The sequence below is a fragment of the Monodon monoceros genome, unplaced genomic scaffold, assembly GCF_005190385.1.
Source record: "Monodon monoceros isolate NGI ecotype Baffin Bay Population unplaced genomic scaffold, NGI_Narwhal_1 Super_Scaffold_20, whole genome shotgun sequence".
NCBI classification, from domain to species: domain Eukaryota; kingdom Metazoa; phylum Chordata; class Mammalia; order Artiodactyla; family Monodontidae; genus Monodon; species Monodon monoceros.
The window spans coordinates 72,200,260-72,226,452 of record NW_021703777.1 but is presented as its reverse complement, the minus strand read 5'-3'; the positions used below and the strand labels follow the sequence as shown (position 1 = coordinate 72,226,452).

The 26,193-nt window shown below is 40.1% G+C and overlaps 1 protein-coding gene across 24 annotated transcripts in view; it reads right to left on the bottom strand.

The window, feature by feature from the left end:
* APBB2 (amyloid beta precursor protein binding family B member 2) overlaps positions 1 to 26,193 on the bottom strand; it is a 374,271-nt gene that overhangs the window by 150,912 nt on the left and 197,166 nt on the right. The window contains exon 1 of one of the 24 annotated variants that reach the window (XM_029235035.1): positions 15,624 to 15,823. The exons of the other annotated variants lie outside the window; for them this stretch is intronic. Within the exon in view, the coding sequence (XP_029090868.1) occupies positions 15,624 to 15,633 (10 nt within the window). The 5' untranslated portion in view covers positions 15,634 to 15,823. Of the gene's footprint in view, positions 1 to 15,623; positions 15,824 to 26,193 lie in introns of those variants that run through there. 24 annotated transcript variants of the gene reach the window in all.

Sequence of the window (26,193 nt, the reverse complement as noted above, 5' to 3'; positions counted from 1 at the left end):
GAAAATTACTTAATGAATATCAATCCAGCTGTCCATCACAATAAAAGGGTTTTTTTGGTGAGGCAGTTGAATCATAAAAGCTTCCTCTGGTTCCTCTCCCCACCCTCAGCTCTCTAACTCCTTGACTGTATAAGTCATCATGAAAATTATGAAAATTACACAAATACAAACAAACAGCCAAACGCTCATTTTATCCAAGATTCTATTTCATTTAGTAACTAATTCATAAACACATTAGAAGAAAAATGTTCCAATTCAAGACAATAATGGCAAACAAGGAAAACTGTTCATTAAAGTCAATGAGCTCCTGATTAATAAGCTTATCTGTGAGGAAAATTTAGAGACACATAGGAAAAGAAATGATAAAAAGGGCCAGCAGACCCCCACCCTTCCTCTACTCCACGACCTTGGGAAGCTGCTTCCACTGAGACCGTTTTCTAATCTGTACAAGGAGTGCAGGTAACTGGAGGAGTGAGCTCTGGGGTTTTCTAACACTTTGACTTTAAATTCTAAAAGGAAAGGGTAGATATTTTATTCTGCTTAACAACGTTTCTCCAAAAAGTTGCAGATTAGAATCTATACACCTAATTCTAGACTCGTGGAAATTAATACTTTTATAGAGTTTCTAGCCAATTAACAGTCAAGATTTGGTGCCCAACATATAATTAACAATCTTTGTATATGTGGTAGGCAGATGTCTAAGATGGTTCCAAGATTCCTGCCTCCTGATAACATTCTCTGAACAGTTCCCTCCCCTGAGAATGGGCAAGACCCAGGAATACGATGGGTTATCACTCCTGTGATTATGTTACACTGTAAGGTGAAGGATTCTGCAGATTTAATTAAGATCCCTAATCAGGGACCTCCCTGGTGGTTCAGTGGTTAGGAGTGCGGGTTTGATCCCTGGTGGGGGAACTAAGATCCTACATACCGCACAGTGCCGACCACAAAAAAAAAGGATCCCTAATCAGTTAACTTGGAGCTAAATGAAAGGGAGATTATCCTGGATGGGCCTTACCTAATCAGGTGAGCCCTCAAAAGTGACAAGCAGCAGCAGACTGGCCTTGAAGAAAGCAAGCTGCCATGTGTAAAAGGAAGGAACCACAGGGCAAGGACCCAAGGACAGCCTTTAGAGCCGAGGGTGGTCTTGGCTGAGAGCTAGCAAGAAAACAAGGACGTCAGTCATACAGCTACAAGGAAATGAACTCTGCCAACAACGGGTGAGCTTGGAAGAGGACCCCGAACCTCAGGTGAGGCTGCAGCACTCGCTGACAACTTGACTTCAGTCTGCGAGGCTCTCATCAGAAGACCCAGATAACCCACACTCATAATCCAGACCCACAGGAAACACAGATGTTTGTGAGCATTTGTGACTCAGCAAGAGAAAACTAATATAGGACACCTAGACTTTTGGGAACAAAATCAAGGGTTGATTCTCCATTTTACCACCAGCTGGACCTTTTTCAGTCTTCTCCAGTCCATAATTTCCTGGAGAGCACTCTCTGCTTTCCTCATGATTTTTTTCTTTCGCATCCAGTTTGGATCCATCAACACTTCTCTAACCCCGGCCTGAGAGATCAGTAGCCATTCCACTGTGGGCATGAGATAAAAGAAAGGACGTCCACATATGGTCCACGAAGGGATACAGCAGAGCCAGTAAGTGTCCAATAAAAGTATGACCATTCAGCTCGAAGATATATAACACCGTAGAGGGGAAGGTTTGGTACAATATCAAAAACACTAGAAATTATAGTCCTAAAGTTAGATCCCTTCTCCATTTTGTGCAGTCTAGTAGACAGTGCTTACGGTCTCATAGCTTGATAAATGCATATGGGTACAAAACAAAATTTAAATCGTGTAGCTTTAGGGATAAGGACCAAAAAGGGCAGTAAGAAGTATCCAAAACCTACTATTTCTCCAATTCGGGTTTTTTTCTCAAGTCTATTTCAGCTTCCAGTCTCTTTTCAGGAGAAATCTCAGTTTACTGAAGTGGGATGGGTGGATCACCAGTGTCAGAATCACTTAGGGATACCTGCTAACAATGGAGATTCCTGTACTCCATCTAAGACCCGACTGAATTGGAATCTCTATGGGGAGGGGCCCAGAGAACTCGCACTTTAACACGTTGAGGCTTTTGCACACTAAATTTGCAAACCAGTGATCTAACTTGGCTAATCCCATCCATTTATAGGTAAGGAACACGAGGCTAAGCAACTTGTTTATAGAGATATGGTTAGCAAGGAAAAGAGCTATAATCAGAATCGACAATGTAAAATTTACAAACACAGACCAGGAGGCTGAGAGTAAATCAGTGTCTCTGCATTTTCCACACTAATATTCTCCCCCATTAGTAGAGACAATTAAGCATTTAAGATAAAATGACTTCGTAGTGACAGAAATATGTAAACACATTAGGGGGAAAAATTCCATTTCACCAAGATCTGTGATTAGTTAGCACTTTATGACTGGTGCAAAATTTGACAGTACACTGAGATATCACTGGTATGACTTGCGAGGAAGGTTCTTCATTGAATATCACCTCCCAACCACCCATCAGCTCCAAACAACGAGTGTCCATTCTGGTTGCAGGCGTGGTCCCTGCTCCCTGTAGACAACTAGGCTACCGTGATGACGTGCGCAGGCTGTCCCTGCTCTCTCCAGGTGCAGCCCCTGTAATTCTTCCACTGCAGCAGTCACATTCGTGTTTGGGACTATGCTTCCTTACGTGCTGAGCATGCAGAAAAGTAGAATCTGCCTTAAAATAACCCCCAAGCTCACTCAGTCACCAACAAATCACATCCTGTTGTTGTGGACTAGTATGTAGCCCTTCATTAGGGTATCATTTCAACATGAGGTTGAAATCCTAACCCCCAGTTCCTTAGAATGTGACTGTACATAGAGATGGGGCCTTTAAAGAGGTAACTAAGGTTACATAAGGGTGTTAAAGAGTGGGCCCTGATCCAACAGGACTGGTGTCCTTATAAGAAGAGGAAGGACACCAGGGACGTGGGTGCAGGGGAAAGACTGTGTGAGAAGGAAGCAAGACAGCAGCTATTTGCAGCCAAGGGGAAAGGCCTCAGAGGAGCCCAACCATACCGCCATCTTGATCTTGGACTCCCAAGTCCCCAGAACTGTGAGAAAATTAATTTCTGCTGTTTAAGCCACCCAGTCTGTGCTACTTTGTTACGGCAGCCTTAGCAAACGAATCCACCTCTCTATAGTAACAATTCTCACTAAATAAAAAATCCCTTACATGATAACGAGAGATAATAAATAACACGTTTGACACTGCATTCTAGGCCCTTCTCTTCAGATGAGGCTGATTGGTTCTCTGACTACAGTAAACCCTCCCCCCCCGCAAGATCAGAAAACATGCATTTATTCAATGAATTAAAAACACCCCACATTTTCCCCTGTAAGTGTTCAAATGTATTTCTTTGGTCATGAAGTAATGAAAAGTCACAAAAATAATGCATATTGGTGACTTCTTGTTCATCACTTAAAAATCAATCTTAGTTTTTAACAATTAAACCTAAATATACACAGGAGATAAATTCAATGGAGAAAAAGGCCAAAACCACTCTCCCCCTCCCCCAGGATGAACTTTAATAACCAATGTAAACAAACACAAAGATGGAGCAAAAGCACATGGGCAGGATTCCTTCCCACCTGGACTCCTACCAGGACGCAGACCATCAGGCATGTCTGCCTCCTTTTCTTCCTCAGAGATGCAATATCCAAGTTCCAAAAGTCCTTCCACTTGTTCAAATGCAGCAAGTACAGAAGGGGCAAACTGTCCCCTCTTTGGAACCAACAGGTGACAGACCCCTGACATGTACCTGGCTTTACACACTTTGTGCTCTGAAGGGAGCTGGAACTGCCCTGTGTCATGCCTTCCCAGCCTGACCCACTCAATGGCTGGGGGAGGATAAGAATGGAAGCAGACAAGGGAGACACGTTAGCTATATTCAAGGAGGCAAAAATAACAAGAGTAGCTGACATTTATTGAGTACTTACCATGAACCAGACACTGTTCTAAGCACTTTTTGTACATTTAATTCTCAAAGCTTCCCATTTCACAGACCAGGAAAATGAGGACCAGTGAGAGTAAGTAGCTTGCCTAAGGTCATACAGCTACTGAATGGTGGTGCTGGGATTCAAATCCACTAAGAACTGATACTAAAGCAAAGATGATTTAAAAGGCATTCGTTTGGTAATCTACCAACCCATCTATGCTATGAAGAGGTCTGTTTCTGGAAAATAAGAATAAAACACACATTTCTATAATTTAAGTGTAAAATATTAGGAACTAGCAAACATTTCAGAGATATTCTCCTCCCTGCCATTCTAGGAGGTATGTAAATATTATCTGTCTCAGTGATAAACAAAACAGCTAGAGCTGACTTAGTATTCGGTTGGCCAAAAGGTTCCTTTGTTTTTTTCCGTAAGAGGGCACTAGTAGCTCTTAGCTGTCTTTAACTTCATTGGAAACAATTTTGTTAGACTGTATTGTGACAGCTGTCATATCAGTGTGCATTACAAAAAAAAAACTTATCAAAATTGGTGAATTTTTGTGTAGCCGTTTTAATATTGAAGATGGAAGAAAAAAGCAACATTTTTGGCATATTATGCTTCCTTATTTCAAGAAAGGTAAAAACGCAACTGAAACGCACAAAAAGATTTGTGAAGTGTATGGAGAAGGTGCTGTGACTGATCAAAGGTGTCAAAAGTGGCTTGCAAAGTCTCGTGCTGGAGATTTCTCGCTGGACGATGCTCCATCGTCAGTTGAAGTTGACAGGGATCAAATCGAGACATTCACTGAGAACAATCAACGTTATACCATGCGGGAGACAGCCGACATACTCAAAATATCCAAATCAAGCATTGAAAATCATTTGCACCAGCTTGGTTATGTTCATCACTTTGGTGTTTGGGTTCCACATAAGAAGTGAAAAAAACCTTCTTGACCATATTTTTGCATGTGATTCTCTACTTAACGTTATGAAAACGTTTCATTTTTAAAACAAATTGTGATGGGCGATGAAAAGTGGATACTGTACAATAATGTGGAACGGAAGAGATCGTGGGGCAAGTGACATGAGCCACCACCAACCACACCAAAGGCCAGTCTTCATCCAAAGAAAGTGATGTTGTATATATGGTGGGATTGGAAGGGAGTCCTCTATTATGAGCTCCTTCCGGAAATCAAACGATTAATTCCAACAAATACTGCTCCCAGTTAGACCAAAGGAAAGCAGCACTTGACGAAAAGTGTCCGGAATTAGTCAACAGAAAATGCATAATCTTCCATCAGGATAACACAAGACTGCATGTTTCTTTGATGACCAGGCAAAAACTGTTACAGTTCGGCTGGGAAGTTCTGATTCACCCGCCATATTCACCAGATATTGCACCTTCGGATTTCCATTTATTTTGGTCTTTACAAAATTCTCTTAATGGAAAAAATTTCAATTCCCTGGAAGACTGTAAAAGGTACCTGGAACAGTTCTTTGCTCAAAAAGATAAAAAGTTTTGGGAAGACGGAATTATGAAGCTGCCTGAAAAATGGCAGAAGGTAGTGGAAGAAAAGGGTGAACACGTTGTTCAATGAAGTTCCTGGTGAAAATGAAAAATGTGTCTTTTATTTTTACTTAAAAACTGAAGGTACTTTTTAGCCAACCCAATACAATGTCACTGCAAGTCTAAATCCCTAAAACCAGAGTCCTGTGTACTATGATATTTTGATCCCTGAATCATGAAGTCTCTCATGAAAGAAGAAAAAAAAGGCATTCTTATCTGTAACACTGCCGGTGAATTCACTGTTCAATGAAATGATCCAAAGAAGACCCTGGCTCAGCAAACATCTGGTTAAAATGCTAGGGGTGGACTATTCCACAGATTCATAACTTGATCTTGACCTTTAGAGGCAAAAGAAGGCAGCAGTGCACAACGACCAGTGCAAAGGGATCGCTGGGTGAAGTTGAAAAATTGACGGTGTGTCAGACTACGGAAATCACAGACATGGGACGCCTTTCCCAGTTGTACTAGGACAGTGGTCAAGCATGAACCCCTCAGGGGGCCGACCTGGGAAGCTGGCCCATCCCAAGATTGTCAGCATTTGCGCCGTCTTTTATAAAAGTTCAGGGAATCCCCTGGCAGTCCAGTGGTGAGGGCTTGGTGCTTTCACTGCCGTGGGCCTGGGTTCGATCCTGGGTTCCCCTGGTCAGGGAACTAAGATCCTGCGTGCTGTGCAGTGCAGCCAAAAAAAGTAAGAAAAATAAAAGTTCGGTCACTGAGCCTAGAATCAGGTACCTTTGAATGAGTTCAGAGCTGTCTTTCTTCCTTTCAGGGATCTTAAAGGACCTAATTACTGAGAGAATGGAGGGCAAAGGTAGATTAGGTAAAATTAAGCATGGAATTTAGGGTTTCGAAAGAGGATACGTGGTCACTGGCCAAAGGAACTGTTCCACCAAGGAAGCCAAGGGCTGAGCAACAGTTGGGGGTCAAGGAGGTAGCATTCCGTGACATCCCCACTCAAAGGCGTCTTGCTCTGTGAAAACAGTCCTGGCCTGACGGTCATGTGGTTCACCATAGTGATGTGTTCTGTACCATCCAGTCTCTTGGAGCCTGAAGAGGTGAAATGACAGCACTAGCAGCAAAGAGGCAGAGAAAATCTGCCCAGAGGAAGCTGGGAATTTAGTGTGTTGCCTCTTTTTTTGGGGGGTGGGGTGGGGTGGGTAGAAAGACTAGTTTCCAGTAAAGATGCTGACATATTGCAGTATTTCATATTATGAAACTAATAATAAAATACATTTTAATAGATTTTTTTAAAAGACTCTACCCTCTTGATGAATACTATACTTAATATTGTTGCTGAGGCCCACGCACAAGGAAACAGAGATTCAGGAACCCACTGTCACAGCTTTGTTTATAATAGTAAACTTTCTTGGCAGTGGTATCTGTCAGAAGTTCTTTATCCAAATAACTCCTCTAGAAAAATATCTGGACAGATTCATGAGATGCGTAAGAAGATTCATAGAAGACTAGTTTGTTATGAGGAAAACAAGAACAAACCTAAAGGCCTGGCAATAAGGAACAATAAAAATAAATGTAATATACCTAAATTCGAGATTATTATGTAGCAGAATGAGGAGGTCTTTGTATTGAACGTGGAATCTTGAACTAGACTTCCCGTATTCTAATCCCAGCTCCACCACACACTTGACAGATACCTCTTACAAGGTTTATTACTATGAACAAAGCTGTAACAAACAGTGGTCCATGGATCGCCGTTTCCCTGTTTTAAGGTCTGGCTACATGATCTTAGGAAAATTCTGTAACCTCTCTGGGACTCAATTTCCTGATACTGTAAAATACAAATAATAATAATGGTCTTCTTATAGGGCTCATGGGAGGTTTATAAGCAAAGTGCTTAGAACACTGCCTGACAGAGAGTAAGGGCCATAAAAGCGTTAACTATTAGTAGCAGCATCTCCAATACGTGTCATGTGTTGGAGGGGGACGCAGGGGAAAAAAATACTTATAGATTATCCCATTTATATAAAATAAAACCAGTAAGTCACAACCATAGCTCTCCTGTTCTCCCCTACCCTCCTTCTTTCACTAAATACACACACACACACATACACACACACACAGATCTTCCCTCTGGGGAAGAGAGAAGGTGGGATGGGAGTGGGTACGAGAGGGAGTTCTGACTTATAAGCCTAGACTTCAGAACTGTCTGAATCTTTTGGAACCGGAATCATCTACACTGGTTTCCTCCAAGTTCCTACCTCCTGCTCACTCCTAACGCTACATCAAACTGCATTCCACTCATATCACATCTTCAAAATTACTCTCCTCGGGCTTCCCTGGTGGCGCAGTGGTTGAGAGTCCGCCTGCCAATGCAGGGGACACGGGTTCGTGCCTCGGTCTGGGAGGGTCCCACATGCCGCGGAGCGGCTGGGCCCGTGAGCCATGGCCGCTGAGCCTGCGCGTCCGGAGCCTGTGCTCCGCAACGGGAGAGGCCACAGCAGTGAGAGGCCCGCGTACTGCAAAAAAAAAAAAAATTACTCTCCTCTAGTCATTAATAACCTCTTGCTGGTAAAAAGCAAAATGTATTTTTCAATTCTCATTTTATTCCACTTCTTTACGTCTTTCAACCCTCTTTTAAAAATGGCTTCCAGGAAACTGCCCCCTTCTGTCTGTCACTGCTGGCCGTTCTGCTCCGCTCCCACACCCCTCAGTCTCCCCGACTCCCTCATGCCGTCCACGCGGGCCTTCAGTGCTGAAGGCTGATGCCTGGGCCCTTTCTCTGTACACCTGATTCAACTTCCAGGCAACCTCCTCCGTGCCCAGGGCTCCGGTTAGGATCTCTAGGAACATTCCTCTCACACTTACAGCCCCGCTCCAGATCCTGCCTGAGTTCCCGGCAACCCCGACTGCCCACTCGGCATCGCCACTGGGATACTTTCAACTTACCATGTCGAGGCCTGGTCCTCCGGCTTCCATCAGTCCCTATCTCATCCCTCCAGTTACGGAAGGCACTTAGTCAGGGCTCTTCCTGACAAATCCCTCTTCCTCACGCCGCTAAATCTAATCCTAGAATAGTTGGTTACTGTATCCCTCTTCCATCCATCTCCTTCCCTCCCTCCATCTCGACTGCTACCTTCTGCAGGCTAAAACAATCTCTCACCTGGGACACTGCGATTACCTCCTAACTGGTTTCCAGCCTTTACTCTTGTGTTCCTCCCAGAGGTTCTTAACCAGGGTCCGTGGACTCCGGAAATATTACATCTCTTTTTCATTAATCTCAGAATGAAATTTAGCATTTCAATCAATCATGAACGTTAACAACAAACCATGCTAGTGTTAGTACTAGGAGAAGGCTGACATTATTGGGAGAATACCAATACTCCAAATGCTGTCGTGATTTTGCCACCAACAGAAATCAGGTATTTTCATATAACATGACAGTTGTTACATATATTCTTTACTGTCATCACTACTTTGAAATTACAGTAGCTATCAGACTTCCCACTAAATCTTACTATTTAATGTGTTAAGAAGCACATATACCGCTACATCACATGTGTGTTTAATATTTTGACAACTATATTTCAGTACATTTGGTCTCCTTTGTAATCCTATGTGTTTTATGTTATAGATTTTAAAACATTATTCTTAGAAGGTGTCTCTGAGCTTCATCAGACAGTCAAAGCCATCAACAGCACAATAAAGGGCAAGAACTCCTGCTAGCTAATTTTTCACACCACGATCTCACAGTTATTTTCTCAAAACACAAATCTGATGTCACCTTCACATGGTGCTGATGTCACTGTCACCTGGCTTCCCACTGTCTTGCTAATAAAAACCAAAGTACTCAGTATCTGGCCCCGGCTCGCCTCTCTGGCCTCAGCTGGCATCAGTGATCTCTTGTTGCCTAGGTTGTAGCCACACCAGCTACAACTCAAGCTTGCAGCAACTCAAGCTTGCCATCCTCCACCCACCCCCAGGGACTTTGCTCATCCTCTTCTCTACTTACTCATCCCTACCTCCATCTGTTGACACAGCTAACCCTTTTCCAATTTTCAGACCTTCCTGTAAACATCACTTCCTCATGAAGACCCTCCTGAGGGACCCCAAGGCAATCCTCTCCCTTGTCTCTACACTCTCAGGGCTACCAGAACTTTCTCCCCATAGCACGTCTCACGATCAGTATAACCAACTTTCCTCTGCAAAGCTATCAGTTCCATGAGACAGGAACCATGAGTGCTTTGGATCTATTCTACTGCTGATCTGTGCTAGAAAATCAATTAACATTTGTCAAATGAATGAGTGGTAGAAAAAGACCAACCTAAATATTCAATGATGAAAGTAATTAAATAAATTATGGCATTACACACTCAAGTTACTGGGAAGCCATTAAAAATCATGTAGTAGGGATTTCGCTGCTGGCCCAGTGGTGAAGACTCCACACTTCCAATGCAGGCTGCACAGGTTTGATGCCTAGTCGGGAACGAAGATCCCACATGCCACGTGGCATGGCCAAAAAAATTTTTTTAATAAATAAATTAAATGGTCAGTACTTTAAAAAAATCATGTAGTAAAAGTATATTTGCTGACATGAAAATTTATCAATATATCTAATATTTAATGTAATAATAGGTGAAAAGGGCAAGTTACCAAGCAAATGTTCAGCAATTTCATCTTTATTAAGAAGGGAAAAAACAGACATCTAAACATATGAAAAGACAGAGTGACACAGAACTAAGTCTGAAAGGATAGTCATAAAAGACATAACAGTCCTTACCTCTGGGTAGCAGAGTTGGAGAAGATTTTAAATTGTTAATTTACGTCTATCTATGTTATCTAACCTTGTCTTCAATGAACGTGTGTTGATCTATGCAGGTAATAAATTACTAAAATTTCAAACTCTCTGCTTAAGTTAACTATTTTTAAAAATAATTAAACAACCCATAAGTGCTAAGCTATGTTTAGCTGAGTTAATTAAAGTCCATTTCAGCAAGGTTAATCTTAGGAGACAAGCAGAACTTTTCAGGAGGCTACATAAAGGACTGCAGAACCTAAGGATACACCCGGCAGTCAGCACGGTGTCCGTGGTGAGATCACTATGACCAGGAGAGGTCTTTTCAAGTTAGTATTGATTTCATTATCTTGTAAAATCCACTTTAGTTATATTAAATTTCACGTTCAATACAATGACTAATCTACAAACCGCAATAAAGGAGAAGATAAAAATCATGGTAATTCCTACTATTAAAGGCAAATTTCTTACTGGATATACCGAAATTAAAGTAATATTTTTTCATCCTGCTACAATTTAACCACATTAAATCTCTAAGTATTAAAATAATAAAAAGATAAGATTCGTTAATTTGCGACAGAGTGAAGCTGAGTAAAAAGATGAACATTAATAATTTCTGGAAAGTGGAGCGAAGTAGCATTTATAGACATATGTCAAACTGAGAGAAGCATCATGGGTAATAATTACACATCTTCAGATCTGGTTTAATGTCATTACAGTAAAAGGTTACTTTGCCCTGCACTAAAGCGTTCGGCTTGGAATGAACTTGCTGATGCATATTATCTTGAGTACAGACTTTTTATACTTGGATAACTTAATAGGTTGTCACAGAGAAGAAATTAGTGACACATGAAGGAGAAAAAACAAGTTTTGTAACGGATTCTAGTTGTTTGAAAATCTTCAAGCTCCACGGATCACAATTTCCAAACCTCACCACTCAGGCCACAGGAAAGCTAAGAACTTAATTTTGAGACCACTCTTTTCAAGCTACTCCATCAATTCAAAATTGCTCGTTTCTTCTTTTTATGATCCCCCTGCCAGCCCAACAAAATGATAAGGTAAAAAATAAAGTTCCAAAGCAATCCGGAAGCAAGCTTTAACCAATGACATACCATGGGTAGTAAGAGACTACTTACAACCTCTCACTGGGACAGCACAATCCACTCTCAGCTGATCTGCTACCAGCATCCTTTAGGCTTTTGAATTACGTTTCTCAGCAGTTTCCTATCCTCCTTCACATACCTCCAAGTCAGCTCCTCATTCCAAGCAAGGCAAACAGTTTTGTGTGTAAATAAGAATTTAGTTAATTAGCCCAAGCAGAATTGACTTTTAGGGAAGAATGAAATCACCTCTCCCATTCACCTTTGCCTGGACATCACATTGCTGAAGCTCCACATGCAAATGGCATCAATGCCTCCTTGTCTGGATGGGCTGGGAACACAGCAACTAAGAAAAGTGCATTCACCACTGAGCTGCTTCCAGTTTGAAAGACACTGATGAGTGATCTGACTTATTCCCTTCAAGAGATGAGATCAAGAAACAGGGCATCTGGACCATGAATCTACTACATTGATCCATCACCCACGATTGATACTAGGTAGTCACCTAAACAGCAAAAACTCCTCATATACACATTCCTCTTACGAGCACAAAAGAAACCACTCAAAAAGAAGATCTTCACTGCAAATTGTTTGGATAGACATGGAGGGGAGAAAGGAGGAAATAATGAAAAATAATAAAGACAGATTTAGGAGACACAATTCTTCCCAAGGTTCTCATTAAACTTCACAGGAGCAAAACAGGAATGGTAGAAATTGATTTTTGGGAAAGGCTATTAAAGAGAGTGCTGTTCGCATCAGAAAGTCCCCCCCCCTTTTTAACCATAATCAATAATTTACAGCAAAGCCAAAAATCACATCAGCCAAAATGACCAAGAAAACTTTTTGTGTGCAATATAGGAGTAAAATTAAATTAGCGTCTGTTAAGAAATTACTACTCTTAAGAGAATTATCAGGTAAAAATTTTAACTCTTTTCCACAGCTTGCCAGTATGCTGACTTGAAGAGAAAAGCTCAATGTTAAATAATAAGATGCCGAGTATATATATCAAAAGAGTAATAAATTTATCCTTTTTATTACGTGGACATTTGACTTGCTGTCAAAGTTTAAAAGGTCAATTTTGAATTTGTCAGGCACAAAACATACTTCAGAACTTGGCAATGTAATTGTAAAAAGTTGTTTTCTTCCTCAGTTCAGCAAATTTCTTAATCTAAAGTTATAAAATAATCAGCAGGAAGCTTTGACGGTTTGATTACAAATTACACTGAACCAGTTCTTTATTTTACTGTTCCTGTTCACTTCAGGTAATGATTTGTACCCTAAGGGATATATTTCACAGGACTTTTTTTTAGATCTTACATTCAAATCCAATGACTAATTCTTTGAAATATATTTAAAATTATATAGTCATCATTTCTCAAAATGAAGGACTAAACATAGTGTCGGTGTGTACAATTTGTAACTAGGGCATGAGAATTCTCATGGTGTTTCTGGCTGGTGAGCACAAAATGGAAAAAGTTGAAGAACTTTGGCAAGTAGATATGTATCACCATGTTAATGAAGGCTCCTGGTTCTAGAACTCGTTATGGAGAATGATTCTGTGAGTCTCCCAAGGCAAAAGGAATGAAAGCAAAAATAAACAAATGGGACCTAATCAAACTCATAAGTTTTTACACAACAAAGGAAACCATAAACAAAATGAAAAAATAACCTAATTATTAGAGAAATGCAAATCAAAATTACAATGAGGTATCATCTCACACCAGTCAGAATGGCCATCAATCCAAAAGTCTACAAATAATAAATGCTGGAGAGGGTGTGGAGAAAAGGGAACCCTCCTACACTGTTGGTGGGAAGGTAAATTTGTGCAGCCACTATGAAAAACCGTATGGAGGTTCCTTTAAAAACTAAAAATAGTTACCCTATGATCCAGCACTCCTACTCTTGGGTATATATCCAGAAAAGACAAAAACTCTAATTTGAAAAGATAACATGCACCCCAAAGTTCACAGCAGTACTATTCACAATAGCCAACACATGGAAGCAACCTAAATGTCCATCGACAGTGGAATGGATAAAGAAGATGTGCGTGTGTGTGTGTGTGCACGTGTGTGCGCACAATGGAATATTATTCAGCCATAAAAAAGAATGAAACAATGTCATTTGCAGCAACATGGATGGACCTAGAGATTATCATATTAAGTAAAGTAAGTCAGACAGAGAAAGACAAATATACGATATCACATACATGTGGAATCTAAAAAAATGATAACAATGACTTTATTTACAAAACCAACAGACTCACAGACATAGAAAACAAACTTATGGTTATCATAGGTGAAGGGGGGATAAATTAGCAATTTGGAATTAACAGATACACATTACATTATATAAAACAGATGATAAACAACAAGGACCTACTGTATAGCATAGGGAACTATATTCAGTATCTTATAATAACCTATAATGGAAAGGAATCTGAAAAAGGAGATATCTATACACACACACACATATATATGTATCTGAATCACTTTGCTGTACACCAGAAACTAACACAACATTGTAAATCAACTATACTTCAAAAAAAAAAGGAAAGAAAGAAAGAAAAAAGAATGATTCTGTGAGCTATAGAGCATCTCTCCAAGAACCTAGTGGATGGCTTCCCTGGTGGAGCAGTGGTTAAGTATCTGCCTGCCAATGCAGGAGAGACGGGTTCGAGCCCTGGTCCAGGAAGATCCCACATGCTGCGGAGAAACTAAGCCCGTGCACCACAACTACTGAGCCTGCACTCTAGAGCCCAAGAGCCACAACTGCTGAAGCCCACGCGCCTAGAGCCCGTGCTCCACAACAAGAGAAGCCACCACAATGAGAAGGTTGCACACCGCAATGAAGAGTAGCCCCGGCTCGCCGCAACTAGAGAAAGCCCGCGCACAGCAAAGAAGACCCAACGCAGCCAAAAATAAATAAATTTATTTATTCGTCCTAAGCATGTGCTTAATGACCATCTCTTTAGGATGGAACAGAAGGGAATTAGAAGGCAATTAGAGTGGATAAAATCTAAAGTCCCTTCAAATTCCAAGATTCTGTGGTCTTTCACTACATTAAAATGAGATTTTACACTCAAACAGCATTCATCAGACAAAAGTCAATCTCTCCAAACCTCAGTTTCCATGTCTAAAAAAATGGAAATAATTATATCCAGGAATATTTTATGAATTGAATGAGATAATGGATGTGAACAGGCTGTTCATACAGTGGGCGAGAAACAAATGGTTACCATGACTAAGTGACTGTGCCCCAAGGATGATTCAAATCCAATTCTGACAAGAATTTCAGAGCCATATTATACCTACACACACAATCCCAACAGCTGCAGAACCAGATCTGATCCAAGTGTGTTATTCCCATTGTACTTGTGCTGAAAGCCCTTATTTCAATACCCACTATACTCGAATGCAAATGACTAAAGCTTAATTCCCACCCTCCCCCAAATCCACCCTTTTGTTTATAAATGCCAGGGGCTAGGACATGGGACACATACAATTAATATTACTGTAATGAATGCTAAATAAATGAAGTGTTCTTCTGCTGTCCAAAGTCTTCTGATTTTTCAATGTTTATATAGTGGGTGAGAAACAAATGGATTTTTCAGTGATACAGAGAAGAAAGAGGAGGTTGGTAACGTAGCCTCCTTTAATACCTCATTTACTGCTGCACGGGATTAACAGTCAGGTTACCATTATTACCTGCTTGGACTCTCAAAGAAGGCAGGTATCCATTATGCCTTGCCTCTTGCTGCACTTTTCAGGGGGCTGAGGCAGAAGGAAAGCCAAGCTCAGCTCACACAAGATGCTTTCTCCCCTCGCCTACTCACTGAGACACACCAGGATGTACCTGAAATATGCCTTCCAGAGGTGGACGTTTCTCTACAGAAAGGGCTCATTTCCAGGAAGCAAAACCAAAATCTCTGCATCTAAAATCTATGCTTCCAAAAATTATGGCTTTTCTTTCATCCCTTAGCTTTTACAAAAACAACGTGCACATAAGCTTAGTGGAAATCAATAAAACGCAAGAGTTTTTAATTTCCCGAGTCGACTAGAAAGTCCTTTTTTTCCCAAAGCCATCCCAAACGTGTCAGATGTTCAAGCTAGCTACATATTTACTTTGTTTGATAATATGCTTGTTTGTCTCATTTATCCTGTAATTACTCCCATAAACAATTTAGAGTGACTTACGGAACTGCATGCATCACAGAGATTATCAAACCTCCCACTGAATCCTGGTCTCTGTTATGCTGAGCTTTAGAGTGATCACTGTGTCACCAGGGCTTCATCTGAAGGGGAATGTGTTTGCTCTAGGGGATGCTATTACAGATGCCACATTCATAGATTAAATAGCATGCAACCAGACTTTCTAATCCAACAGCAACAAAGATAATAATCACTGGGTATTCAGGAAGAGCAAATCCTGGCCTCAAAGAGATCTTCAGTGGATTGTCTGTCCAAGTGGGCAAAAGAAAGAAAACGAAAGAACACATACAAAATGCTAAAACTATGTCAATCGTCAAAGAAGAGGTCCCAAAGATGGACTTCAGACCCTTACTGTGTTCCAGAAACAGACTCCTTTCCCCTTAGTGTTCCCTGTTCAAACATCTGACTTTCAATCACGTTTTCAGGAAAAGGATAGAAAAGAAAGGGAACATGCAATCCGAAGAGACAGACCTTGGTGTGAATCCTGATCGAATGGTTGCTTAGCTATGTAATTTAAGTCATGATTCTTACAGCTTTCTGAGCCTCAGTGGAAGGAAGGAAGGAAAGAAGGGAGGAAGGGAGGGAGGGAGAGGAGGGAGGGAGAGGAAGGAGGGAGGGAGGGAGGGAGGGATCTTCCCGGTAGGATTGTGGTGAAGATTAAATTCCCTCAGGCTTGGATAGAGACGAACACACTGTAGGCATTCAAGAAATGGTGGCAATTATCACTGCCATAAAGTGAGTACTGTCAAGGCGTTTTACAAGAGTGAAACTTTCTGCAAGTTTAATCAACGATTCTCAACCTTGCCTGCACAGTGGAATCATCTGGAGAGCTTTAAAAAATACTGATACCAGAGCTTTAAATAAATACTGTTACCATCACAGACCAGTGAAATCAGAGTCCATGGTGGGAAGAGCCCAGCACAGATCATTTCTTAAAGCTAAGAGATTATAATGGAGGCCAGAGTGAGAACTACAGGGTTGAATCCTTAGCCAAGGACAACCCTGCATCTTTTCTTATTCCCCATCCTACGCTTACCTACCATAGGTCTTTAGCCCAATAGTCTCAAAAGTGGGAGTGGTACAATGTGGAAGTAACCCAATAGTCTCAAAATACACCAATAGTCTCAAAAGTGGGAGTGGTACAATATGGAAGTAACCCAAGTGTCCATCAACAGATGAATGGATAAACAATATATGGCATACACATACGATGGAATATTACCCAGCCTTAAAAAGGAAGGACATTCTGACACTTGCTAGACATGATTCAACCTTGAGGACATTATGCTAAGTGAAATAAGCTAGTCACAAAAGACAAACACTGTATGTTTCCAGTTATATGAGGCACCCAGAGTAGTTAAAATCATAGAGACAGAAAGTAGAACGGTGGTTGTCAGGGGCTGAGGGGAGGGGAGATGAGGGGGTTATTATTTAATGGATATAGAGTTTCAGTTTTACAAGAGTTCTAAGGATGGGTGGCAGTGACAGTCACATAAAAATATGAACGTACTTAATGTAACTGAACTGTACACTTAAAAATGGTTAAGATGGCAAATTTTGTGTTATGTGTGTTTTATCACAATTTTTTAAAAAATGGGAGACGTGCAAGATAGTCCACCGGGATTATGAAGAAAGTATATCTTCTATTTATACTTAATTGTTATTATATCCACTTATTTCTATTTTTGTATGTTGAATCTATGCACAGAGTGTACTAGTATGTTGCAAGTGTGTGGGGTTTATAAACACATATACATATGATCACGATGTATATTCAAATATCAGAAAGGACAATGAAAAAAATTTGCAAGTTGTTTCTAGATTTCCTAGAAAGAAATGCGGATCCTAATGCCATCTTAGAAGGCAGGCCTGAAACATGTCGTCATTAAACAGAGCCAGGCTTACAGACTGGGGCAGGGGAGGGCAGGCAGGGAAGGAGGAGCTTACAGCACACAGGCAGCCTGAGCAACATAAAAGTCATTCGGCAGAGCAAGCAGTAGGGTCCAGACCCATAAAATCTATTCTCGTGCAAGTTCCATTCTGCTGGCTCTACAATAATAGCTTAGACCAATGTTAACACCAGATCAAAGGAATCACCAATGAGCAATACTAATATTTTAGGAAACTAGATATTTATTGACTCCTGCCATGTGCCAGGAATATACTTTACATATACACACAATTTGCACATATTTTAGCACATACACTTTCCACATGTTGTTAGCTCATTTGATCACCACAGGAACTTTATGAGGAAGGTGATATCAACCCACTTTACAAATGAAGAAACTGAGGCTTAGAGACGCCTAATAACTTGCCCAAGGACACAGAACAATGAAGCGGATCTGGGATTTGAAACCTAGATATATCTGACTCTAAATACCACTCTTTTTCCACTATGCCCCCAGAATGCATTTTCCCTTCATAATCCAGTAAATACACATGTTATTTACCCAACTCTAAAAACTGTTTTATAAAATAATACTTAACCTAAAACTGACAGACTTTGCCTAGTTTGTTGCATCACGCGAACATTCCAGCTGTACAAGGTGTCTAACCTGAGACAAGTGTTCATTCTACGAAAGTGCCAAAAACAAGTGGTGAAATTCATCCAAAGTTAATCATTTCTCACGAAAGCACTTGTGCCATAACCACATTTTATACCAGAAAAAACAGAAAAGAAAAAGGAACTCAGCAAATAGCTCAGCATTTCATTAGCCTACCATTCCAAACCTTCCAGACTCCCAGAAGGCTCTTGACAGAACTATGGCAAGCTCTTGGGGGAAATGCTTCGCCTTGATGGAATCCAGTCCAAATATGCCATCATGCAGGAAATGAGTGGTGGGTCCAAGTGCATCCATGTGGGCAAAGTAATGCAGATTAAATAGTGATTTATTTCATCCCAAACTACATTCATCATTTTCAAACTATGTTTCACCATGTTACTCCAAACTGTATATGGCATCTTCTCTTCCACTTGTGCCAAGGAAAGCAAAGACTCTGAGATTCAGCTCATAAAGATTTAAATAGGGTTTATATGCTCTACAGAGGCAAGTGGGGGAAAAAGAGAAAGAAGCAGGGAGAATTCTGAATAGTGAGAGGAGGGTGGAGGATTTAGTCTGCTGATTGCACAGATTTATTGTCATTTTAAATTAGGTTCTGAGTTTTAGGTTTCTTATTTTGCTTTCTGGTATTGATAAAAAGTCCCCTGGAGAACGTCATGCATTTTGAAACATTCATATCCTTGTTGATATTAACCTGCTCTTTCCTTAAGTGTAAGAATATAACCTTCAAAACACTTTAGATGAAATTATGGTGGTCCAGAATAACTTATACTAAATGATTCTGTTCATTTATTTTTTTTTACCAAAAAAAAAAAGTATATTTGGAAACATGAAGTATGGCATGTGTTTGAGTTGATAATATAGAAGGGATAATATAGTATGTTTTTTTTAAAACATACGCAAAGAACACAGAAAAAAATATACACAGAGTTCGAACTCCAGCAATTTTCTCCTGCTTGTTGACACTGAGTCTGAAGTGAGATGATTTTGTTTGTTCGTTTTTGGCAAATGAGCAGAGAGAGAAGCAAAATGTAGAGATACGCTCTAGACTTTTTAACCCCCTTCACAAAACAGACGGGCTTTTAAATTTACAGCTTTGAAAATTCTCCTTCCCTAATTTAGCTTATCCCTCAGTTTTCTAGGTTCCTTTTAGAATCTGCAGAACAACAGAAGGTATTTTTTAGCTGAGGATTCTACTCATCTTACCCTTTCACAAGGGGGGGCTGAGGCTTCTCTTAAGAATCTTCTATGAGAATGTTCAGGATGTTCAGACCATCTAGTTTATAACTAGAAAGTTATAAACGCTACCAGCGACAGCACTCTACAACCAAGAGAACGTTTGTTTTATCCTGTCTCTGTCTGCCTCTGTCTCTCTCCCACACATGCACATACCACAAACTCATACTGATAGTAACTGAGTGAAAGCTGTCAAAGTAAAAAGATATGAAAAATAAAGCATCTTTGCTAACACTTTCTGCAGCTAATACTCAGAACACCTTTTTGTGAATGAAAACTATGATACTTCGTCTGACTGGTTATCAACATAGCTTTTTAGTTCATCTTAGCAGCTATAGATTCCTCTTCTGAAATAATTAAACAACATGTTCAATATCTCCTGGACAGTATTCTGGGATGCCTCATGAATAAGTAGTGAGGAAAAGAGTAAACCAAACTTGGAAAAATTGTTCAATGAGGAGCACGGGATGGCTGGGGAAAAACACCAGGATTCTGTGCCCGTAACCCTGGCTTGTGGCTGGGAGTGTCAAGGGCAGAACCCAGACCTCCTGATGCCCAGACCCAGGGGACTGCACCACTCTCAGGACCCACCCCTCCGCCCTACCCTTTCAATTAAGGCTGATCCTCGTGGGCAGTGACTCACAAACCAATCTCTGTAGGGCCTGACGGAAAGCAGGCCAGCCTTCCGCTTGCAAGGCCTTTATTAAGAACCGTATCCTTGTCTGCCTATTTTCGTCTCTTCCGGCGCTTATCTGAGAGCATTCTGTGTTTGTTCGTGTACAGGATCCTAGTCCCTCTTTGACCGCATATCCAGCACTGTGCCAAGTGCTCCACAGGCCTTACTTCACCTAATCCTTGCAATCACCCATGAGCCAGGTACTACTATGAACCCCATTTTATGGAGGGGGAAACGCATGATGTTAAGTGACTCAACCACAATCACCCATTAAGTAATGACAGAGCGGGGATTTTAAATATTCGATCTTTATGTGGCATCAAAGCTGATGTCACAGATCCCATTTCAGGGTCAAGAGCCAGAGAAAAGGCTTCCAGTGGTTTAATTTCTGGAGCCTACAGCAATTAAGAACACCTCCTGCTTCTACCAAAAACAAAACAAAGCATTGATTTTTTAAAAGGAAATGTATTTTTACACGTTTTTCATTAGAATTATAATTCTTGTTAAATTTTGGCCAGAGCAGTACTGACTCTAAAAGGAACATGGCACTTTAAACACAAGTGCAAGCCCGGACTAAAGCAGACCCTATGTCAGAAACCTAGATAGCTTAGAAAAAGCAGACCACAAACTCAAATTCCAAACAAGAGAGCATCTTAGCCAATTCAAGGATTCTGGGTCCATGGTAGCATCATCCCACAGGGAGGGAACACAGGACACATCAGGCCATTCCAGTTTGATACCATTTAAACATGAGCTTCATCTGACTCTCCTTTGGCTAAGACCATGTTACCCAAGCAAACTTCTGCTTATGTCTGGGTTTCCTGTTGTCTAGAGGGAAAGAATGCCTAGTCATATAGTTTAGGGCAAATCAGGTCGTGTGATCATTATTTCTAATTAGGAAATAATACACTGGCACTGAGAGTATGCATTGATTGTATAATGTCAAGAAATCCAGTGCCTGGAAGAATGATCATTCTCATCAGAAATTAAACTGATATTTTTGCTGTAGTATTTCAGTCTCATGAATTTGATTAATGAGTCCATCCCTAAGAGACAGATCTGCTTTTTAGAGCCTGTCAGCTAGAAAGGTCACGAATACCACTTCAGGTAAGGACTGCTGGGTGCCTTACCTGGCAGAGACCCTCAATGTCAACTTGTGAGTGGAAAAGTATGCTTGTGGCCCCTTAACTTTACTGCAGAGAAGTAAAAATAAGAGAAATGGAATGGGTCACCCCTTTGTTTAACAGCTCAATCACCAGTGAATGAGATAGCTAGCCATTATTCTAGAAGTATGGCTAAATCATGTTTAATATTTAAAATGGGAAAAAAGAGCAGACTGGTTCAAACCATCATTAACTATTTCAGTGGTTTCTTTCTTTCTTTTCTTTCTTTCTTGCTTTCTTTCTTTCTCTCTCTCTCTTTTTTTTTTTTTTTGTGGCAGCCCTCTAATACCACCCAACTTGGTTAGGACACCCATGTTCCCACTCCATCCTTAACCTATCACTCTTCTAAATCTAAGTATGGTTAAAACATACTTAGACACACCAAAAGAACATATATAAAAGTCCTAGACATAGTGGAAGAATTATGTCCAAGTAGAGCCACAACTCTAACTTCAGGACATTACCCCCTGGCTATTCCCACATTGTCACAAACTCATACATCTAAAATCAAAAACAGCATTCTTCTCCAAAAACTAATTCCTCCTCCCAACCTCACTATTTCTGAAAACCAGCATTTTCTTGGTCTTCAAACTGAACATCTGACATCTTTGATTCTCTTGTCTCTCTCATCACCCATATCTAATCTATCACTAAATCCTAGAGATTCCTTTCTTCCACCTCTGCTCTGTTTGTAAAGCTACTAGTCTCCAGTCCTCATGGTCTCAAATGGATTGCTGTGAAACTCTCATAACTGCTTGCCTCATTTGACCCTCTGACATATTCTAGGCGCCAATGTCAGATATACCATCTTCAAACTCCACCCTGCAAATAGCACTTCTTTTCTTATAACCATCAGCCATGTTTCGCTGACAAAAGCAAGTTCACAATTAAGCGTTAGCATTCTCCAATCTGGCCTCCACCTACCTATCTGACCTCTCTCACAATTATCCTTCACAGACTCTCCTCTCCAACAAAACTGCTGGAAGCACTAACCCTCTCATGGAGAGCATAAGTTCCCCAAGGGGATTTCAGGGGATCTCTGAGGTCAAAATTATTTTCATGATACTAAGATGTTGTTTATAGTCTTTTTCACTGAGTTGACATTTAACTGATAGGATGCAAAAAATACATATAAAATTGCTGGCATCTCAGCACAAAGCAAGAAAATGGCACAAATTATACTAGTAATTACTGCATTCCCTAACACTACATACTCCTACTAAAACCAACGCCAGTTTCACCTAAGAATGTCCTTGTTGAAGGAGTAAAAATTATTAATTTTATTAAATCTCGACCCTCGTATACACTTCTTTAAGGTAATTACGCATAGAGCACTTCTGCTGCATAGAAAAGCATGATTGTTGTTTCAAGAAAAAGCACGTGGAACCAGCACTCTTTTTACTTGACAGAACCACTGACAGACAAACTATGGTTATTCGAACTTGGGTACCAGGCAGGCATTTTCTCAAAACAAATGAGGTGAGCCTGTCACTTCAAGGAAAACAACTGACAGTATTTGTTGCCAATGACAAAATGTGAGCCTTCAAGCAAAAACCAGAATTTTGGAAGAACCCGTATCCAGCACTGAGAGCTTGACAGCTTCCCAATAATTAATGACTTTTCTGATGAGATGAGTGGTAAGATTAACAAATGTAATGTTTTTACATTGTATAATGAAATGTGTCAACATTTGGAAGATCTTCATAACTCACTGAACCAACATTTTCCAAATTGCCAATGCATGATGTTACAAAATTATGTATGACAGACCAATGGATTTTAATACAACACAGGACGAAAAAGTTTACTATTGTGGTTTCAGATTCTACGTTGTAACTAACCTTTAAGAAACTACCAATCACCAAGTTTTGGTGTAACATCAAAAAAAGAAAATCCATAATTGCCTGAAAAGGCTATTTCTGCCTACATATCTGTAAGAGGTAGGAAGGATTTTCTCCATCTACTTTAATCAAAACAATTTACTAAGACACACTAAAGGTAGAAGCAGATAAGAGAATCCAGATGCCTTCAACTAAGCCATACACTAAAGAGATTTTCAAATAAATAAAACAATGATCACTTCTCTCATAAATTGTTGTTGGCTTTGGGGAAAAAATGGTTGTGCTTCACAAAACATCCTATTTTGTTAACATTAATGGGTTTCTTATTCTTTTTTAAATAAGTAACTTTTAAAAATACCTGTTTTAATTTCTAAATAAATAAACACTTATAGATATAATCCACATAAGCAAAGACCTTTGGGGTCTCAATAATTTTTAATTATTAATTAAAATTTTAATTTAATTTTTAATTAATAATTCTCAATAATTTTTGAAAGTGTAAAGAGGTCCCCAAGACCAAAAAGTTTGAGAACAGCACCTTAGAGCAAACTCTTCTTTTGATTTCTTCCAGTTTCTTTGTTCCGTGTGCCCACTACTTCTTTATTTCTCCAAACCCCATCTGTCTTTCAATTTTGTCCTCTTCTTGTATCACAAGAGCCCTCCAGGTCAAGAAATACCTTATCCGGAACTTTATGACCCTGATCTGTTCTGCATACTTGGCAAAAATCTAGCCGGTACCAACTACTTATGTTTTGAGGTATGCTTATGTTATTCTTTTAACACAAGTATAAACCAGGCACTGTTTACCCTGTGTGCTCCGGATAAAGCAGTGAATAAAACAGACTGGACCCTTCCTCCTGTGGTTTACAGTCCGGTGTTACCACTCAGCGTGCAGTCAAGCACCAGAGTTATGACAGAGCTTGCTAAAAATGCAGAATCTCAGGCCCTAGCCCAAACCTACTGAATCACAATCTACATTTCGACACGACCCCCGGGAGATTTTCCTGTACGTTAACTTTGAGAAGCGGAGGATTTATGCATCCTCTTAATTATTGGGAACTTCTTGAAGGTAAACTATTACCTTTAATTTGTTGCACTCCTAGTATAAATAATACAGTTTACCTATTATGCTAATCAGTCGCGCAAACATGAGTGCCCATCAAATGGAGTCATTTCTGGGGATTAAAGACAACAACAACAAAGGCAAAACAGCTTACACCCTGAAGAAGGTTTCAATCTCATAGCAAAGATAAGACAATGAATATAATGACAGTTAACATTTCAAAAAATGCTTTCTGTGAGCCAGTTATTGTACCAAGGGCTTTAAGTAACAATTTTATAAGGTCGGTACTATTATTATTCCCACTTTAGAGATAAGAAACTTGGGACTCAGAGGTTAAGAAAGTGATGGAACTGGGATGAGTCAGAATGTTTGACTCTAAAGCCCAGAAAGTGGTAAGACAGAGATTTAAAATAATCTTGAGGAAGGAGCCTCTGAGTTCCTTGAATGAAAGCTTTTGCCTCCATCTTGGAATCGCCCAGAGAACTAGCTCAGTTCCTTGCACATACTAGGAACTCAGTAGACATTCATCAGCTGAAAGTATGTGAGTAGATTAAGGTTAACTTATCACCCTTACTAAAAAGTGTCCTAAAAATAAACAGTCTAGACTTTACCAACCCAATAATGCTTAACTACATTGAAGATACAACGGACCTGAGATGAAAATGCTTCTCTCTGATACATTATACAGAGAGTCCATTCACTGACTCAGGGCTCTTATTCCATAGCATGTGGAGGAAAAATAAACAAGAGACAGAGGGACAAGACATCGACTAAAAGGTGAAAGCCACTAGGGAACACTGAGAAGAAGCTGATGCTTATTCCAGGGAAAGAAAGGAAGGGCAGGAGATCACAGAATGTCTTCTTTGTCCACAGGAAGCAAAGGATGAAAGGAAATGTTGGTCAAAGGTCCCCCAAAGGACACATCCCTGGAGCAGAAACAGAAAAGTAGGAACTGAGGAGTAAGCCCATGACAAAGAAGTGTCCCTGGCCTCCAATTACCAGGTATCTAACTCACCACCCTCAGCCCTTGAACTTCCTTTGCTACACCTCCCAAGACCATTTCCCAATGGTTTGGAGTTGGGGGTCATCTCCATTCTCCCACTTTCTGACAAAATCACATAGAACTATGACCACCTTTTCTTCTAGAACATGCTGAGAAAAGGTCCTACAGTTCTACTATTTCACATGTCTAAGTAGGCTTTTATGGGCCAGCCGTCTTGTATACCTAACCTTCACGTACACTACCATGTGTATGAGAAAAAAAGTGTCCTGGTAACAAAAAAATAACAGACCAAAATCAGCTTCCTAAACAAGCCACTTACAGGATGGAGATCTACCTTTATAATACCCTAGGTGTACCAATTCAGTACAGTACTATATGAAGACTTCTGCAAATTATGCTGAGGAAGAAGAATGATCACCTAACAATGTCCTTAATGATATTAAAGAAGAATCCTTTCAAAGATTAAACTCAATCATATTCAAGAGTAAATCTATAGAAGGCAGAACAAAAAGGGAAAAAAAGGAAAGCTCACGTAGTAGTAAATATCACCTCCTCTCTTAGATACTGACAACAATGTTTTAGAGCTGGAGTTATCCCATCTTCTCACGTTCTGAACCCTTACACATGGAATGCTGACCACATACGATTTTCTAATAGTTAAATGATTCAATTTTCTAGTCAAATCTGTTCAAATAGGAAGATTTTATTTCACTGCTTTGAACCCAAGGGATCTGAAAGGGAAACACAATATAAAAATTATAAGGGTAATTGGTAACTACACTCACATTTATGGAAGCAAACTGGGTGTATTAACCGAGCCAGACTTGAAGCACAAAATTGATGAACCACCTACAACCTAGCTTTTGAAAAGCTAATGTTTTCCCTCCTTTAACCAGATTAACAGATGGAGAACTCTGAGAAGTCATCTAAAGATGTCTTTGGAATTTTCAAGCATGTTTTGCTTAACAGTTCATGTCACACTTTATAATTCTACCAGAAGGCATGGGAC